At 39.6% G+C, this 20,003-nt stretch overlaps 1 protein-coding gene across 1 annotated transcript in view; it reads left to right on the top strand.

Annotated features, from left to right (window-relative positions):
* Positions 1–20,003, top strand: part of ALG13 (ALG13 UDP-N-acetylglucosaminyltransferase subunit) — a 33,032-nt gene that overhangs the window by 11,726 nt on the left and 1,303 nt on the right. Inside the window, exons 12-27 of the mRNA XM_062585048.1 lie at positions 917–992; positions 1,759–1,867; positions 3,105–3,169; positions 3,963–4,063; positions 4,983–5,110; positions 5,806–6,043; positions 6,208–6,321; positions 6,545–6,701; positions 8,638–8,773; positions 10,043–10,078; positions 10,196–10,251; positions 10,951–11,013; positions 11,356–11,524; positions 12,848–12,973; positions 18,181–18,221; positions 18,995–19,178. Coding sequence (XP_062441032.1) covers positions 917–992; positions 1,759–1,867; positions 3,105–3,169; positions 3,963–4,063; positions 4,983–5,110; positions 5,806–6,043; positions 6,208–6,321; positions 6,545–6,701; positions 8,638–8,773; positions 10,043–10,078; positions 10,196–10,251; positions 10,951–11,013; positions 11,356–11,524; positions 12,848–12,973; positions 18,181–18,221; positions 18,995–19,178 — 1,799 coding nt within the window. The remainder of the gene's footprint in view (positions 1–916; positions 993–1,758; positions 1,868–3,104; positions 3,170–3,962; positions 4,064–4,982; positions 5,111–5,805; positions 6,044–6,207; positions 6,322–6,544; positions 6,702–8,637; positions 8,774–10,042; positions 10,079–10,195; positions 10,252–10,950; positions 11,014–11,355; positions 11,525–12,847; positions 12,974–18,180; positions 18,222–18,994; positions 19,179–20,003) is intronic.

Here is a 20,003-nt window from a genome sequence, read left to right on the forward strand (position 1 = left end):
GCTGGTTTCTCAGTGTTTCTTTGAGTGCCTATGGGGTGCTAGTGACTTAACAACAAAAAGATCTCATGACATAAATGCAAAGCTGAAGTGTATTGAGGAGGAGACAGCGTGCTTTCCCTGGAGCTGGAAGGTGTCATGTAACAGAGCATCCTCTGCTGCTGGCTATGCTGCAGTTGCTTGTGGCTCTGTGGAATGACAACTTATTTGTAAATAAACCTGTTCCGTATGTGATCACAATTCCCCTTTAGCCAGGAACTGATAACTCTTCTAAGCCTCTCTAGCCCTGTAGAGGCAATAGTGCTCTCTGAAAATGAGCTCTGTTTCTTTTCTTTGTTCATTTCTAACAGAATTGTATTCCAAATAGACAATTAAATGGTGGCATTATTCATAAAGCTACTGTGTAACCAGTGTCTGTTGGATCACTGGGGGTCGTGCAAGTGAGTGGGCAGAACATACCTATGAAAACCCTTGTATCCTGTGTTGAACAAGTCACCAAAGGGCTCGAGGGGTGGCTTTGACCATTACTGAACACCTGTAGATGATGATGGTTTGATAGGGAACTCCTGGGCTCAGAGCATGGTGCTTTGTGGCTGTCTTCTAGGGCAAGAGTTCAGGCACTGTTGGTGGGATTTTGTTGATTGATTCTAATGGAACACAGTGGCTGTTGTTAAGAGGGGTGGGTGTTGGAAGAGGGTTTTGTGGGTTTTCTATGTGTTTGTTTTTTTTCTTTTCCTCTTGAAACTAGAACAAGAGTTGCCAGCCTGCACTGTATTACAATAATGGCTAGTGTGAAAGGCAAAATCTGCCACTTGATGGCACCGTGGTGCTTTTATTTGATTGTGTGAACATTTGGTTGATCTTGATCCTGGTTGGAAATTATGCATTATCTTTTGTAATCTTATTTTGAATTGCTTAGAGTGGAAGACTGGGAAGGCAATGATATTGACAACCCATCTGAGGATAAATTCAAGCAAGGCACTGAGGAAGCAAAGGTTCGGCAGTTAAGGGGAAAAATTCCACATGCTGCCATCCCCCCCCCCCCCCAAACCTTCTCCCTGATCGTATGATGTTATGCTAGTTGAGGGTTAAATCCCCATTTCCACTATAAAAGTTACTACCTGGGGAGGGGGTGGCTTATATGTTTTTCTTCTGTCGTCTGCTTTTTTTTCTGTTTTTGTTTTTTGGTTTTGCCCTTGTATTTGTCCTAAACTGGATAATCCTATGTCCTTTCCAAAGTTCTCTTGTGGTGGTGTGTTTTTTTTCTTTTTTTTTCCCCTCCTAGCTTTTCTCCAAAGGTGGAACTTAGCAAGCATTTCCTGATGTGTTCTTCATAGTTTAACTGATTCACTTTCATTTTGAACACAGTATAAATTAATTTACTGGAATTGTTTTCAAAAACTCTTCAGAAAACTCTTTGAAGGCATACTAAGTAGCTGAAATTTCCTCTGACTGCAAGACCACAGCTTCATTGGTCTTAGCTGGCTTTCTTTTGATGCTCCTTGAGTAAAGAGCATGCCAAGTGTTACTCTTCAGCTCATTTATAACCTTTTTGCTGCCTATTTCTTCAGTTTCTGAGCTGAAGAATCTGTATGTGCATTCATATTCTTGGGCTTTATTCTTAAAGCAAATATAGAGTAAGTGGAAAAAGTTGAGAACATAGTGTGTGCACATCTTAAGATCTGCAGGTGCTGGTAGAATAGACTTCCGAACACCTTACGTGCACTTGTTAACTTTAGTCCCTTTTAACTCCACTTTTAGCCTCCAGAAAATCCATCAAAGATGCCTTTTCCATATAAAGTGCTAAAAGCTCTGGACCCTGAGATCTATCGAAATGTAGAGTTTGATGTTTGGCTGGACAGCAGAAAAGGTATATTTTAATTTAAAAACCAAACTTTCTATATTGCACTCATTGTTAGCCTTATGGATCTATGAGGTCTTTGGCACATTTCAGCTTAATTGAAATGCGAAGGGTAGTGGTTAACCAAACGGATAGTTGTACATCATCTTGCCAGGAGCTGGTTGTGTGGGTGGGTTTTTTTTGGTGGTGGTGGTGGTGTTTTTTTTTTCGGGGGGGGTTGATTTCAAAGTACCAAATACACTGCTTCTGATTCTGAATGATAGCTTAAAACACTGACCTCTGACACTCAATAAATGTGGTATAGAAGATAACAGGATTTGAAGCAGGATACAGAACAGAATTTTGCTTTACATTGCTTTCATATTGGGAATCATTCAAGTCTGAGGGGGGTTTTACAGTTTTTGGTAGCAGCATCTGTGCAAGGACTCCCGCTTTCTATGTTGATTTTGACTTCAGAGTTGTATTATAAGGAAGGCATCAAGTTAAGCATTGAGATGTGCCAAATAAGTTGTCTCTCTCTTCCAGCTCCTTTGGGCTTGAACGTTATGGAGAAGATTTTTATAGTCTTCATAGCTTGGGTTAGGTAGCTACATTTCTGCATATCTTGTGTGGCTGATCTTCAGAGGAAGATACTACCAAGAAATACGAGTTTTGGGGTCAGACATCTCTCAAACACCCCAAATCCTCCGAGTACTGAGGTTGAGTGCTTTATAACTGCATAAGTAATAATAAGAGCCTTTGACATTCTTGGAACAGAGTATAGTAACTAATTATCTGTGTGGAATACTGATGTGCAGAAGTTCTGGGCAAGGAATGAAAAAAAGCGTGTTGAAAGCTAGCAGCAAGGGGGATGTTAGGGGATGTCAGGTTTTTTTGGGCAGCATCTCATTTCTACCAAGAGCCATCAGGGCTTTGGCACAAAAGATGACCAGCATTCTTAATGCCTTTCAGGATTGACTCTGCTATCTTGAAGGACACTGTAGGATTAAAATAATACTTGATGCAATATCTAGATATTACTAATCGCCTGTAGCTTAGTCTGGTTATGATTTATGTTAGAAGTACAGCTTTAGTTACTCTATCACTGTGGGGAATGTTCAGTTATGCACAGGGAAATAATTAGCTAATTTGACCTATGGCTAGTAGTTGGGTATGGTCATGAAATCATGAAGTGCTTGTAGGTATACATGAAGAAAGAACAGTAGTTTAAAGACTTTTTTCTTTTTTACTTTTTTTTTTCTTTTAGAGCTTCAAAAAACTGAATACATGGTGTTTGCTGGGCGACAGTACTACTTAGGAGACAAGTGTCAGGTTAGTACTTGAAGCAAATTTGTTTATGATAACTTATTAAAATGGCTTTGAATAGAGTATAGTAAGTCACAAAATCATCTAACTTCATAGAATTTATTTTTTCTCATTCCCTTCCTTGTACCTATTAATCTGAATTTTTAGTTAAATTTTGTTCCAAAATCTAGGCTTAAGCATTGGGTATTATGATGAAAAAGCTGCTTTCAAGTTTGTTGTAAACTAGTGATACATATTCTGCCAGTGTAGAAGTTCCAGACTAAGAACTCAGTATACAGGGCATGAGTTTGAGGTGGTTATGTATTAGGTTTCCACTGGGGGTCACGAGCAAGTTGGCCAGTCTTCTCTCTACTCAACACCATAGCAGATATTTCTGTAAACAAAAAAGGAAGGGGGTGGGGGGGGGAGGAGGGACAAGATAGGGCCAGGAGATGCTGAAAGGGAGGTCAGCTCTCTTCATATTCCTACGTTGTATAGGGCAAGGACTTTTTTTCTTCTTTATCACTTTGAAGTAGTACTGATGACTCATTCAGTGACTTGTTTCTGGCTGAGTAGACCTTTTCCCTCCAATTTTCTGTTTTATCTTCTGTTCTGCTGAAATTCTAAAATAACGGTCTTCCCTGGTAGTTATCTGCTTGGCACAGGCTATAAAAAATAAGTTAAAGGTTGGAATCTGTCTTGTTACCATGTCTTCACTCACAAGTTTCTTTGCAATGTCTCCTTTTCCTTTGTCCCTCAGGTTAGTGTAGTGTGTTTGTGTGGTGTGTTTTTTAAAGAATTTCCTTTGTTTTCCCTTCAGGTACGTCTGGACCCTGGAGGTAAGTATTACAATGCTCATATCCAGGAAGTTGGACAGGATGGCAACACGGTGACTGTGTTCATTGAAGAGCTGGCAGAAAAGTAAGCAATTTAGTGACAACTTAAGTGTTTCATGTTTGCTGAGCTCTTTTCTGTTGAGTCTCTGTATGCTTGGATCTGACAGGTGCATAAAGTTAGAATTATTAGTTAAGTTAGAATTATTATTTAAGAAAAGAGAATCCAGACTTTCAAATATAAAGTGAGGCTGCTGGAAGGAGATGTGTTTCCTTGCTGGCTATCACTGTCCACTGAAGATGTTGCAGGAAAATTATTCTCTTGGATTTCTAATGACCAAAGTCAGTACTGTGATGACTGATGAGAAGCCTTGCTCTTCTGTTTCTTCTCTCAAATGCAAAAAAGTGATCTTTGCTGCTTGGACTGAGTTCATGGATAGCAAATTATTCTGGTACTGGTTTTGCTGGGGATTTTACATTATAGCCAAAAAATGAATATTTGGCACCCCTTCAGAAAACAAATCTCACCGCTTTCTCTACCTTGCTGTTTAAAGTATTCCCCCCTCCCTCAAATCTAAAATTAGGTTTGTCTATATACTGTGTTCAGCTGTACCTCTGAAAGCATGCAAATGTGAAGAAATTCAACCCAGCAGGCTGATAGGGTTTTGTTGAGATTAAATCCTACCTTGTTTTTTTAATATACAAATAACAGTAAGGTGCTGGATATCAGAGAAATAGGATAAGACAGCAGGGAGCTTGTGGAAATTATAGAGATAAACTTGTACTCCCTCCCCCTATCTTTGAAGAATCTTAAAAGGTTGACTTGCATATTGGAGCTGAAATTGTTAAATAATATATTTTAAATGCAGAATGTATGGAACAGCTTTGAAATCTAGGTGTCTCATATTTAAAGAGAGAGACTTCCAATGTTGCTTGTGCTTATGTTGCTGTGAAGTTAGGCATGGTGTATTCTTGCAGCACTGCTAATGTCAGTATTTTTCATTTAGGCATACAGTTCCATTGGCAAACTTAAAACCAGTGACACAAGTGGCACCTGTCCTTGCTTGGAATGTGGTTCCTAGCCGTAAAGGCGGAAGCTATCAGAAAATAATGGGTGGATACTTCTCAGGAATAGGTTTGTACTTGGCTTCGTTCCCCTCCCCCCCCCATCCCCTGCCCCTCCTCCCTTCTGAGGGAGAGAAGACCAATTTTAATAGGAGCAATCTTTGGATATGGAAAGTGACTTACCTTAACTTGTGATGTGCAGCTTGCCATTTCAGGGGTTCTATGTAATGTGATCCTTCAGAGAAGGATGACTTTACCTTTGCAAAATAGCAAGTCCATTGAAAATGCATAGTAGGATTAGTATTGCTTGAAACTACCAAGAAGTTCAGCATTTAAGAACCATATATGAAGGCTGAGTCCATGTGCCAAAGAATTTGTCTGAGTTGACCTTAGGGATATATGGAAGTGTGAAGGCCTCTGTTGTAGAGTAGATACAGACTCCATTTATTTGATATGGAAAATGGTTTTGTAATAATAAAAACCTTTCTGAAAAGATCTTAATACCAAGAGTAGCAGTTTTATCAGCTGAAACTGGGAGAGTATTTACCTATGTGAGATGCTATTTTTTGTTCGTGTTTTTAGAATGCCTGTTTTAGCTTTCAAACTAATGGTATGCAGTTTGCATAGTTCAGGTATTTGCGGGGGGAGAGAGGGGTATCATGTCCCAATACTGACTCTTTTTCAAATACAGAACATAACTCCAGAGTAAGTTGTTTTAAGATATTTGTGTAAGCCTGTCTCTTCTGTCCTCAATTGAAACTGTAGAAATGGATATGAAAACACGGAAAAGACTGCTTAAGAAAGTCCGTGGAAAAGAAGTTTTTATGACTGTGGCTTATAGTAGAGGTCAGCCGGTTCTTCCACCCCGACTGCAGCACAGTGTTCCTTCGGGGCGCTCTTCTCCAGTTCACTGCTCGCAGGGTGCTGGAAGCGTGACACCTTACGAACCCTATCATCCTCAGAATCCTCCTCAGAGACATGGCCGTGGATTTGGGATGCCAAGGTATGAAGCCTTGAAAACCTATTGGAGATCACCATTTGTTCTCTATTCATTCTTGTTACAGACTAGTTGGGACAGAGTTTGTGCTATTTAGTAGATAAAACTACAAGCGAGTTCCATCTGAGAGGCACTTCCTGGTAATTGCACCTTTTACCCTTTAAACTTAGGGGATCTGCCCGATTTATAAACAGGCACAACATGGTTGGCCCTCAAATAGCATTCTACCCCAGTCCAGGAAAGAGATGCTGTCAGAGCTATGACAATTTCTCCTACAGGTCCCGGTAAGTGAACATAAACCTCTTTACAAAACATTGCTCTAAAAAGGTTGGGGGGTGGGAGGTTGATGGGAGAAGGATGTGGAGGACTGAGTTGGCTATTAATGGCGTGATAATGGGAATGTTATGAATCTCCAAAAATGACAGTTAAAACTTAGCAGCAAAACCAAAGTGAAACTCGAGATATTGTGATTTTTTTTTAAAAAAACTGCTTTTCTCCTTTTTAAAGTTCATACAGCCGTAGTCGCCGTCAGATGCAGTGTGTGAATAAGGAATGTCAATATGGGTTTGTACCAGAGAATGGAGAAGAGCCTCAAGGATCAGAAGAAACGATAACTTTCTATGAAATTGAAGAAGGGGGTGAAACTGCTTTTCCTACTTTACCAGTAAGTAATGAACAAGAGATTTGTTTAAAAACTTCAAAAAGAAAAAGAAAAGGCTGTACGAATGCACAACACTTCACCTAAGTATGCCGCATCTCTGCTTTCTGGCATGAGTTTTAGCAATCAACATGTTTTGGAGAAGTGAAGACTGAAATGAGCTTAGAGCATGGAAAACCTGCTTAAAATCTCAAATTTTCTAAGTGTTGCATGCTCCTCAAGCAGCAGTTATTTTATTTTCTATTTAGTATATTTTGATACAGGTAGGATCACTTTTGTTCTTTCTATTGCAGTTTGATAACAAGAGACTAGGAAAAAAAATCTCTTTCTCTTTTGGATGTCTGTCTTGGTCTAAACGTTGTGAGAGTAAACTCTTCACTTACTTGCCACACTAATTTGATTTGTGTAAGAAGATTCAGAAGCTGTATAGTGATAGTCTGGATTGTTCTTACAAATTCATAGCTGTGGTATCTTGGACTAAATCTAGACTTGCTTTAAAAGAGTCTTGATAGCAAGTCTGTAGATGAAGCAGCACAGGGTATTCTTAAACTTTAAAAGCAATTGTCTATTCATTTATTTTAATTAAATCTTAGTCCAATCTGCTGCAGATAATTGGTTGATGTTTAGCTATCTGAATAGGAAAGCAGCTCCTATAAAAACTGGTATGTTTGAGACTTCCTTGTTGAACCAAAGCAGTGAAACTCACAATTGCAGACTTAAGTAAATAATGAGAGAGAATCTGCTCAGGGTTATTTCAACAGCTGCTTTTTGATCCTGCCTCCTGTGCCAGATCTGTGGTCTTCGTGATTTCATTCAAGAATGTCAAGTAATAAGTATCCTGCATATTTTAAAAGATATGAGATCAGTATAGCTTAGTAGCTTTTCATCCCCATTGCTGGACTAAATAGCTGTAGCTGCTACTAAGTAATTTCTTATGCTTGTTCAACATCAGATGTCAATGCCAAAGCCTTTTCTCTCTTTCTTGTCTTGTTTAGTAAAGGAATTTAACATTTCTTGGGGAAAGATGCATCTCAGAAAATTCTGCCATTCTGCTAGAGGCCTGGTGGGAGAATCTTCTGACTCATAACCTCTACTTCAACCTTGGGAATCTTACAGGCCTCTCTATGTACTTTATTGATTTCATAGCCATCGTGTCCTCTGAGGAGAATTTTGAGGGCCAAAATTTGTGATGGCTTTAGCCATTAATGAATTTACTGGGCATCTCATAATCCTGAGTTCTTGCTTCTTCAGAGAGCTTTAGATTTTTGTATCACAGTGTAGCTAAGGACCAACTCTTTCATGCAAATACAAAGAGCACGTTTAGAGTTACAAGTGTCTCATGGGAGCTTCTCTTTAGAGGAGTCAGGCTTGTGTGCATGAGTCTAGTTAGTGCAGATAGTGTGATCTGTGCTGATCAACCTCTTTGTCAACCTCTTTGGTTTCTCTAATTGTGGCTAAAGATGATCTCTTCCTCTGAGAATTGGAGTGTTTGGATGAACTGCTATGTTGCTGGTTTGGTGGAAATGCTCCAGGATGAAGAATGTGTGAGAATATGTTGGAGGCAGAGAATCTTGGCAAGCTGTCTGTGGTCTACTCCCCTTTTTCTAGCTTCATTTTAACCTGAAACAAAGCTGACTAAACTGTGGAGTGGAGCAACTTGAATGTGAATGTGTCACATGGGACAGTGATAGGTATTCAAAGATAAATTAGCCTATGTGTGCTGGGCGGGACAAAAGGTAGAGGAAAGAACCATTTCCACAGCTATTTTACTGTATGAAGGATGCATAGGAACAGCTCACAAATTGCAATTGCAGTAAGCATTGGTTGTGGCCTTGTTCTGCCAGTCTGTCCCAAGAAGATGGGAAGCTCCTCTGTGTGCATGTTGAGTGGGGAAAGGCACGTGCTATTCTTAAATGTGTGCTATTGATTTTTTGCTTTTCAGAGCCAGGGTAACCCTGCTCCCATTGTCCACAGTCCAGCAGGGTTCTGGGTAGCAAGGAGAGGCCCCAACTCTGTTCCAGCTAACAAGCAGACCCTGAATTCCTCAGAGGAGGAAGTGGAAGAAACAAGTGAGAATGGTAAGTCCTGAAAGGATGAATGGGAGGACAGGAAAGACTGGTTCAAAGATTTGCAGTGTGCTTCTGATTGTTGCTTAGTTCTCCTGAAGATCCATTTATTGTACGATTTGAACATGTGTGTGAGCATGTTGTTTTTACATTCCTGGCAGGAATGTGTCACTGTTTTCACTTAAGCTTGCTAGACTATTACTCTCTTAATTGCGTAGGTCTGTAGTAAATTTGCTGCTTAAATGCATGGTGCAGACTGCATTTGGTGATGACAACCTCAAAACTTGGTGGAATAACTGAATGAGCAAACCTTTACTGTCTTTTCTGCACAATTTAGATGATAGTGTCTCTTAACATACTATTTTTTTTTAGCTTTAAAGTATACTAGGTCAAACTCTGTGCTATGCTATGGTGTGACTGTTTTAAGTTATAGGAACTTTTTTGAGTTTCATTTATTTTTTAGAAGCGGCTGAGGTAGCCGGGGCACTTAGTTTTGTGTATCAAGCTTGAAAACCAGGCGTTTTGGAGAGTACCAGTAGCTCTTTTCTTATGTCTTAGTCCTACAAAATCAGTACCTGCAATTTACAGTGGAGAAGACTAAAGATAGAAACTCTCAGATTTCATCATCTTGGTTCTGCTATAATGCTTACCTCTGAACAATTAGAGCAGTTTAGTGCGTTATGTTGTGCTGTTTGTTTGAAGGACTTCCTTCCTGTCCCTCTTCAGAAGACTAAGTTTCTACAACCTCTTTTTCTGTTCAGAATGTCATCTTTATCCTATGTTCCAAGACAGTAATTATTCTCTAGATTTTAAATGAAACTGAAAACATTTTGGGGGGAGGGGGCAGAACATTTTTTTTCAAAGCTAACATAAAAATTAAAGCTAATGTCTAATATTTTAGCTCTGTTTTAAAGTCTGTAACCAGAGAACTACATTGATGTATAGTTAAATTGGAATTTTAACTAAGCTTGTCTTGGTATCTACAGGTGGAGGTAGTGACTTGGGATTTCACAGTTCGTATATTGTTAGCAGAGGGAGCTGACAGTGTTGTTTCAAACCTTTTAAGAAAAGTAGTAACAAATTCCTGTTTTGGCATTGTGTGGTGGGTGTTTATTTTTCTGGTGAAGGTAGTTCACTTCATACTAGCTTATCACTGAAGTGTTGTTATGGTTGCTTCAGCTTTAAACTTCTTCCTCTCCCCCCACTCCTCCTCCTTTCCCCCCCCCCCCCCAAAAGCAAACAAACAAACAACATTTTGAAGCTTCCTATTCTCTCTTCTAGGGAAATTCCATGAAGAATATCTCTATGCACCTTCAGGTGAGTAAAACTCGGTCTCTTCTGACGCAGCGTGTGATGATTGCAGTGCAATCATTACAATCTTAAAAGTTTCTGAAAGATTAGTTTTAATGCCACTTCTTTGCCCATGCCCTCCAGATCCAGACTGTGAAACTGCAACAGTATTTAGTTCAGCAGAACCTACAGCAAACTTGGTAAGATTTAGTCATGGTCTGTTTGGATTAGGAATCCCTGAAGTACTTGGCATTCTTCATTTAAAAACTATCCTTGGAAGCAGGCTTAGTGTAGGAGGTCAGAGACCTTTTTCAGAAGAAAGCATTGATTAGTTTCATTTGTCTCCCTCTTATTTTTCTCTTAAATGGCAAATATTTTTTGTCTTGAAGTTTGCAAGTACAGTCTGAATTGTACTAGGTATGTGCTTCCTCTTTCTGGAGAGCAAGGTAGAAAATGATTAATGTATTTGAGTCCTGTTTACTTTTCTTCCTTTCCTGCTCCAAATAGCTTTTACTTTTATTATGCTATGCTGAAAATCCCATTCCAGTTAGTTTTACTCCTCTACAGTGGAACTAGATAGATCTCATCTTTGATAGAACCAGCTTTGAATATTTTTGTTACCTAAAACTGGATCAGGGGCTACTACTTCTCCCTTCTTCACTCACCTGCTTGTCTACAGTGGGTATGAAAACTAGTCTTACGCATGTCAGAATGAAACTGGTTTTATTCCAGTTGGAGAAGATCCTCTATTTTCTGATATTTATATTTGTGTGTGTGTGTGTTTATGTAGAGATATGTATACACACACCCATAATTACATGCATCAGAAGCTTAAGAATCTTCTAATCTTGTGAATTCTGCCTCTTAAATGAATCATACTTTGCTTGGAATCCCTTCAGGAAGAAGGGACAGTGTCTGTCTCACCTCAAGATGGAGTTGCTTCCTACAGCTATCCCCAGAAGGTAATATAGCTATACTTTATTGTGGTAGCCCTGTGGAGAGGTGGCAGCTGCTCTTGATAACTCAGAGTTCTGCCCTCTTGTAGCAAAACAAACAAAAAACTGTAAATACAAGCAAAATAGGGTGGGAAGATGCATTGCAGGTGTTTGCAACTCTAAGCTGGTATTTTCAGGTAGGGATTTTTCAAGCCAATTTTTAGGGAACTTGGATAGCTAGATGCATTTTGAATGTCCTACTTGTAATGTGAACTGAAAATCTGGAAATAACACAGTTCAAAACCTGTATGGCCTTTGTCAAAGCTAGTGTTTAGAGTTGATGTGTTGATGCTCTGGCTCTCTTCACAGGTGATAGTGAATTCTGCAGTAATCTCAACCTCCTCCTGTGTTAATGCTGCTCCAGCTACAGTCTTCTCCTCAAATTCTGCTGCTTCGACTCAAGCTAGTGTCACAACTGTTCCCCCGCAAACAGCAGTTCAACCAGTCCTGATATCCCCCCCTTCTATAGGGAGGCCAGGTAGGGTATAGATACTAAGGCAAGAGATCAAATATTTAGGCGTCTAGTTACTGTACTCTCCTTCTGTTCTTCCCTTGTTCTGCCATCCAAAACAAATATTGAAACATTTCTAGAGAAGATCATTTGCTTCAACTTAAAATGACAATTCATTTGTTGAAACTTCACTGCTGGCTCCTTGTTTTCATGTTCTGAAGGGAATAATTGCCTGTGTGTTTGCATGCAATTGTAGGTCTCTGCTTTGAGTGCAGTTCCTCTACCACCACCTCTAGCTGTCAAAGCAGTTTCACTGAAGGGCTTCTTTAGGAGAAGAGTAGAAGTTCATTGTCACTTTCTTCTGTTTTCAACAGTTTGTTCTATGCTTGCATTGACAGATTGGTGCAAGTCCTGAGGCTTTAATATCCCTTACAAAAATGTCATTGGCTGTGACAGTTCAGGTCCATGCAACTTGACTTTTCTGGGCTGTGTTTAGTTCTTATCCGTTGTTACTGCTAGGGGAAGATCAAGTGCACAATGTGACACTGACACTGAATTTACCTGAAGTGCACGCTCTCCTTTTGTTTTTGTAAAATGGGATTTTCTAATGTGCTGTTTGTGGGCAGTCTGCTTTCGTAAGGAAATTGCTTTCCATTCCTATAAAGAATTTTTCATGTAGTCTTCAGCTCTTTATTTACTATCTCTTTTTTTTTTTTTTTTTTTTTTTTTTTTTCAAAAAAAAAAACATCGTTTTGCTCAATTTTGTCTCTTTCACCATTGTCTGTGTTCTTGGTTTGGGGTTTTTTCCATTTGGGCTGGTATTTCTGCATGATAGTTCAGTTAGCACACTTCTCTGCAAGCTCTCCACTTGCTGATGCCTTTACAAATAATCTGCTGGTGTTTTTAGCAGTCTGGGCCAACTAATGAATATCGAAGTTTATCTAAAATCTTCTGTGTGACTGCTCTTGAACCTTCCCCTATTTTTGTGATATTTTGATGGCTTAGTGATTAGTCTGTTCCCTGTTCTAGGACAGATGATTATGTAAGAAATGCCTGAACTGTGTCCTAGTATGAAGAATTGATTAAAGAGACAGATGTTTATTCTTAACTGGAATATGGAACTTTTGAATAGACATAGAGTTAAGGCTTGTGAGATTGGAGCCTTCCCATCTCATTTACAATTTCTTAGGAAGTGCAAGGGAAGTGGTAAGTAAAGACTAGTTCGGGTTTAAAAACTACGTTTAGAAGCACTGAGATGACCAGAAAGAAGTGCATGCTTAACTGTGTAGCTTAGCATCTTGCTTATTTAAAATGTCATTGCAAGTTTGACTTGACTTCTGTTTCCTTCAGTAGCAGTTCCTTCAGTGCCATTCCCAGTTTATTCAGCTCCTCTTCCTCCAGTCAGTGAGGTGGGAGAAGCTGGTGCCATTCCTCCGCCTTACTCTTGTGATCCCAGTGGCAGTGATCTACCACGAGGTAATGAAGGTGTATTTTATGCTTTTACTAATGCTGCTCTTTGGCATTGTTCTGATCTGTTTTCTATGGAAACTTTGCAGAATACTTGTAGTGAGATGAAATAGTTCTCCGCAGCTCACGGAGCTAGAAGGAATATTGCCGATGCTTATGGCAAAAATGTTTTTAATTCCTAGTTCTGAATAGGAAGTTCAAATCAGATTCAAACATGATTACTGCAGCTTTAGAAAGTATCCTAAATTAACAGAAATTATTAAGGGAGAAGGTTGTTAGCCAGTATCTTATTGGCTGTGGTTGGAATAATATTCTGATAATTGGTAAATGTTGCATGTCTTAGCAAAGTCATACTGTTGTATAATTTGGTGAGATACTGTGCCGCTGTCCCGTGTGGCTCTGCAATGTCATTCTTCCTCATCAGAAAATGATGATTAGAATTTAGGGTCTTTCTTGTTCCTCAGGTAGACAGCATGCTCATGTACTGTCATAAATTATGATAGCTTCTCTTACAATAGTCTTTAGCTATCAAGCAATGAGTATGAGAAGAGCTGCATAGCACCTACCAGCAAAGCAGTTCTGAATCAGTTTTCAGCTTTATCTAGCTGCTGAACTTGGGCTTATTTTCTAAAGTAGCAACTCGTTTAAGTTGCTGTTACTGATTAAGAATACCTGCATACCATGCAAGTTGTATCAAACAGCTGAGTTCAGTAAACAGTGCGACATGTTTTATTTACCTCTGGGTTATTAATTTTGTGGCTACCGAGACACAATCAAGGTCTGCAATTCAGGAGAGCTTTGCTTAATAACCCAAGAATCAAGCGGTCTGCTGTTGGTAGCACTGGCTAGGTGCCTCCCCTGGCAGAATGCCTTTCAGCCACAGGAATAACAGTACTGCTTATTATGCTGTTATACCTTGCTTTTCTCTGGGTAGGAATGTAGCAGAGACCTGAGCATCACCTTCACATTGCTGCACTAATCTCAGAAAGCAGATAAAATTGATTTGTGATGCAGTGTCTTGCCTTTGCTGATAAAGGATTACTTGGCTGTATAGTTCTGTACAGCTGCTCTCTTTTTCCCTGTCCATGTTGTTTGACAGCACATTGGCTCAAACTGCAGGAAGGGTTAAAAACTGTGAAAGGCTGTAAAAGCAAACTTGATTACTCAACTGGCTTGTCCTCTGATAGCAACATTCAGCTTGTCCTAATGTGTAGTGTCCAGGCTGGGGCAGAAATGGTCTGGATATGAGTTATAGTTTAGTTAGGGCTGCAGCTGTACCTGTGCTGCCACTATAGGAAGTAGAACAGCTCCTGCTATTTCTGCCTTGTCTGGCTGACTGGTAGGGATCTCAAAGTGGGGCTATTTCTGGTGATAGTGAGGCCAAGGTAGAGGTGGGCTATAGTCTGCTCTAAAGAACAGTAATGCAAAGCTAGCTGGCTGCTTGCATGCTTCCTGCCCTCACAGTGAGTGTATCTCTGCATGTGGTTTGAAGTATGTGTGCTTTTTTTACCTGCCTCCTTCCCATGTGGGTATGTTGAATGTCTGTGCATCACAGCTAGCTTACTCTTAAGTCTTCTACAGGTACAGCAGATATTTTATCAAAGGCTTATTACACTGAATTCAAGTTTCTGTATCTCCTGTTCTTTCACACTGTTGCTGGTGTAGAGAAGAGCTTTTAATTTAGAGGTGAGTGAGGAAAAGAACTGTGTGTTTGTGTGTAGGGTCTGTGAGAGACACTTGTTTTCTTGTTTTTTGTTTTTTTTTTTTTTTTTTTTTTCGTACTGTTTCAAAAGATACACTCACTGTAATTGCCTGAATTAATTTCCTGCCTCCCCCTGCCCCACCATGCATTTCAGGTGTCTGGCATTTTCTTTCAACTTCAGAATATAAAGTTGTTTTTGTTTTACTATTATTTGGGGGTGTATTACTTGTAACACAAAACACTTTGGTAACACAAATTTGTTTTCATGCTTGATTCAGCATCTGTCCCTGGCTGGGACTTTCCTAGAGAGATAATTTCAAATAGTGGTAGTTGCTCTTGATTACCTGCAGGTAGCTGCATCTGGTAAGCTGCAGAGCAGCTTTAGGCCAGAAAGAAATTGATTGTTGCATTCACAATGCAATGTGCTTGTTTTGCCAGACGTTGACTTGGAGAAAAGCAGGACATGCAGTGTTGTGGCATGGCTGCTCCAAGCTCTGCTCTCTCAAGTATTGCTAATGTGTTCTTCAGTAACTCTATTGCGTTTTTTTTTTTTTTTTTTAGAGGTGCTCTCAATTCCCGTTTTCATTAATTTTGAATATTCTATTTCCTACTTTCCTACTGCAGTACGATCACTCTAGATGATTCTAAGCACACACTGAATTTTCTTCAACTTCAGTTTAATGCTCTTAACTGGGGCTTTTGGCACTTGGGAGAATTGGGTGCTAAGTGCACTGACGAGAATCTGGAGTGGATGTGGATTAATACACTCTTCTGTCCCTGTCTACAGCTCTTTTTGCTGAGTCTTTCCACCTAATATCTGCCATGTCCTTCATGGACAAACTTTTGGAATTTTAAGGTTGATAGTTAACAAGAAATTGCACATAGCATTTATGTTGTCACTGTGCTGCAGTGGAATCTACACAGCCATGAAACTAAAATCCAAGATCGTTAGTATAGTGGATGATAAGCCTTTTGCTATACTTGACCTGTAGTTCTGTGTCCTTCTCTGTTAAGAGGCGCCTGCAGGACTGATGTTTGACCTGGTTTAGTTTGGGTGCCTGACCTGTGAAGAGACTGAGGTAATAGACTAGGGAGGAAAACGAGCCCGGTGCCTTTGTATCTCCTTGTACATCTACATCTGTCCTAATTTTCAGGCTGTCTTGGGTCTCTTTCAATGGAGTCTGGGCTTGTGGAATATGTTTGTGATACCTTAGGTATCTGACCCTCATCTGCTTCTTTGTATTTGAAGAAGCTGTTGATAAGACTTTGATAAACTGTTGCAGAGACTGCTCCTTCTCTGCAGTAGCATTGGGGTTGATCAGAGCCTTTCATCAGCACAGTAAAAATCTTGTCAAGAACTTTGTCTTCATACATTACAAAATAAGGTTTTATTGGTAGCTAACAAGTGCTTTTTATTTTTGTGTCAGGGTGGCTAACTTTATTTACTCTTGCTTCATAAGGTAGTCATGTTTTACTGAGGATCATCCTGATTTCTAGACATGTAAAAGAAGAATATAAACAAAAACTGGTCTCCTGCTGTGCTTCTCTTCCAGCATTCCACAGACATCAGTATTTCCAGTATCAGCTTGTCACTTCAGTCTCCCAGCTCCTCCTTTGTACTGTTATCTCTGCTAGGAAGCAGCTGTTTCATTCAGCTCATATGCTTGCTTTGCATAGGTTTGCATAAATAATTGAAGAATAAAAGCAAATTTTAAAAAGCTTGCTCCAAATGTAGATGCTAGATATGTAAAAGCTGACGTTTTTTGTGAGTCTTCAGGCTACTTTTAATATTTTACTGACTAGGGTCAATATCACAACCAAAGCACCACCACTTTCAGGAGTAAGCTAACAGCTGTTCAGCATGAGGAAGGAGCTATGCGTAATCACTAATATAACTAAGTGGATTGTTGCCCCGATCAAATATGTTGGGCAGTAAAAGAGCTGAAGATTAGCAACAGAGGAAACTAATCCTCATTAACTGTAGGATTGGGGTTTGCATTCCCTTTGCTGTGCCCCTCTGCAGCAGTGTGGGACCCACAGCACATAGAAGCATAGGGCTGGGAAAGTGCATGTGTGTGTTAGCAGACGGGCAGGGAAGCAGTATGGAGCCAAGGCCCTGACTGGGGGCAGCTGGTAAGTGGTAGGGAGCTGGAGTATATGGTAAGTCTGGAGGCGTTGCGAAGTTGAAGCCCTTGGTGGCTCGCTCATCTTGAGTTGTCTCCCTGTTATGCTGCTCTGCTTTTTGAGCTCCCATCAGTACTAATCAAATGACTAATCTGCTTTTTTGTGTGTGTGCAAATGTATTGCTCCCATGCACCCAGTGGAATGGGTGACTTGCTCTCCTTCCTAAGCCTTTTGAAACAAATACTTTTTTTGAGACTGAGAAATCAGCTATTTTTTCCCCTCATGTACATTTCTAGAACTGCATTGTAGAATGAAAAATAGGCCTCTCTCCCTCTCATTTTAAAATTTTTGAACTGCTTAACTGTTTTGGACACTTGAAAATCTACTTCCAAGTTTAAAACTATATTCTTGCTAAGTGTTTTTAAAGTCCTTCCACACTTCTGGGATTGCTCCTCAGAGTCGCATATTTGCCTGGGGGCAAATTATTCAAGTCATGGATAACAAGTAAAAGACTACCTGCAACAAGGTCAGAAACTGGGTACCCTTTGATCCTTGCGAGGAAGGAACGTTCCCTTATTATACCAAATCAGAATATGGGGGAATCAAAATTATATATATATATAAATATACAGATCTTGGTATTGTTAAATATGTTGTCCCAGTTGATGTTTCTCTGTATGGTTATTGTTTAACAAAGTGCTGAAGCTGGAGACAGTGGCTGCAGAGTTGGACTTAACAGAGGGCAGAAGCTGTATGAAGCTGGAGTCTCCATAGAATTGGGTTATTTTCTCACGTGCTAACCCAGCATGGTTATTTTCAGTATATATGCAGTGTGTACACAGTATGTATATATTGTGGATGAATTACCACTGGCTTATGAGGAGGCATCTCCTACTTTGTCTGCGTGCTTCCACTCTCATGTCTCTAGTGAAAAATAACAGGAGTGCTTTAAGCAGTCAACTTCATTTAGGGACTTCGCGTCAAATTTTTACTGGGTGTCAAATTCCTTTTTCCTCTGAAAACCCAGCCTTGATAGGAAGTCAGTGTTGCTAATCAAAGTCCTGATATACTGTGGAAACTTATAACACTGTCTATTGTCAGTTGACTAATCAAGATGAATAAGGTAGAATCAAAGGTAACGTAAACACTGAAGTTTGGTTAAAAGTTAGTCAGATGCACAAAAATCTTACTGGATTAATTTACCTAGAAAGATGCACTGTTTTTAAAACTGGTGATACTCCAGAAACATTTTTAACCCTCAGCATATTCAAGAAAAACTAAATATTTTTATTTGCTAAAGTGTCTTAAAGCAATGTTCTTAATGTGTGTGAATTTGTTGCTTCTCATTTTACTCTTCTACTCTTTTTAATATAATGTCCTTTAATTTCAGATACAAAGGTTTTGCAGTATTATTTTAATCTGGGGTTGCAAGTAAGTGCTTTTAAATGACTACAGTAAATTGCCTGTGAAAACTGCTGCTTCTCTTGACAGATGTACTGATGTATTTGAGACTTGCTAGTGTGCTAAATATGCATCTTATGCACTTGACTGCTAATACATATAGGCTTTCTTGGAGGAGATTAAAGTATAGCTCAGGAAGTGAAGTTCTAACTGAAGTCGTGAAGCACATTAGCGCATCTAGTTGTTTCACTTCAATTTTTGCAGAGGGTGGTGGGTAAATATTGTTCCCCCTATGAAGATAAAGGGAGGAATGTGAGCAAGTCTTAATAAAATTTGTGTATGTATGCATCAAAGACCACTTAAATGCATGGTTCAAGTGCTCTAGGACTTGTGCTTACCAGTCTGAACACGGCTGTACTGCTTACTGTTCTGGGAATCATTGCTCTACTTAATAGTTTCTGGTACAGAAGGCAATGTTAGTGCTGCTGCTCAGGGAAGTAAAAAGGGTGACAGCTCCTTCAACTGAGGAAACAAAAGTCTTTATGACAAAGTTGATAGAGGGAAATTTGATTCTCTGTAAAGATGTGTAACAAGGAACTACAGTGTAGAACTGAAACCAAAATAAGTGGCTATCTGTGGGTATTGCAGTATCTTTTCTAGCGGTTTGCTTTTTGGGGAGAGAAAAGGATTGTCTTAAAATAATAGAATGAAAAATACACTTCTAGATCTGAAAAGTTAGTAATTTGGAGGAGGAATGGAGACTATGTGGTTGTGCCCATGATATTTTTCCCCTCTTTCCAAAGTATTATCATCAGAGCTATTGGCATTCCATGGTTTATGTACAGCCAGTGCCACCACCATCACCTGTGGAAGCTTATCCGGCATATGCTGAGCCTGCTCCAGTCCTGGATCAGTCAGTACCTCAGCTCTACACTGATGCTGGGCGGACTGAAGTCCATCAAGTTCCTCTGGAAACACCTGCAAATGGTTAGTATTTGAATGTAAGACCAGATGCATGAGGTATGAGAAGCTAGAGAAGGATTTTTAGACTGACTGCTCCATAGCAGCCTGCTAGCACCTTTGTTATCCAGTAGGAAGCATGAGGTTAGGAGAACATACAGCATAAGCACTGTAATAGGTTATTGCAGTTCCTTTGCTATCTTTAGTACTACTCAAGGTTATGTCAGCATTGCCATTGTAGTCACTAATGTCAAGGGATTTGCAAAGTCATAGAGGAAAGTGTAATCTTTTCTAGCTCTAGACTTGGTACACTAATTCGGAAAAACTGTGTTGATGTATGTCTGTTCATTGATAAGCAAATAATCAAGGTATCAAAACAGAATGCATGTATTTAAAATGAAGAAAGGAGACAGTCAAGTTCTGGCAAGCTCTGAGCACTGGTGCTTTCACTCCATAGTGTTGTGTGCGTGGTAGCTGTTGTTTTTGTTGTTTGTTTGCAAACCTGGTTTTCAGGCTCTGAATGCTGAGTTGTTACATTCAAAGTAGCCCTTATTGTTAGCTATGTCTTTTACTGTGAATAAAATTTATAGTAAAACTTAGCTTAGCCTAGCAGCTTTGTAACAGGCTTGTAGATATATTTCGCAGTAAATAGGATTGCATTAAATGAGGAAAAAAGTCAAAAAGGTCAGATGCCTGGCTCGTTAAAATCTGTGAAACATAGCAAATAGTCGGTGTTGGAAAGGAGCACATGATGATAAAACCTACTGCTCAGGGGCATACAGGCTTAATGTTCTGATAATACTTTAGCCAGGTCAGCTGAAGTGTGTTTTTGCACAGATCAGTGTTACATAG

This window comes from Rhea pennata, chromosome 11 (assembly GCF_028389875.1).
Source record: "Rhea pennata isolate bPtePen1 chromosome 11, bPtePen1.pri, whole genome shotgun sequence".
NCBI classification, from domain to species: Eukaryota; Metazoa; Chordata; class Aves; order Rheiformes; family Rheidae; genus Rhea; species Rhea pennata.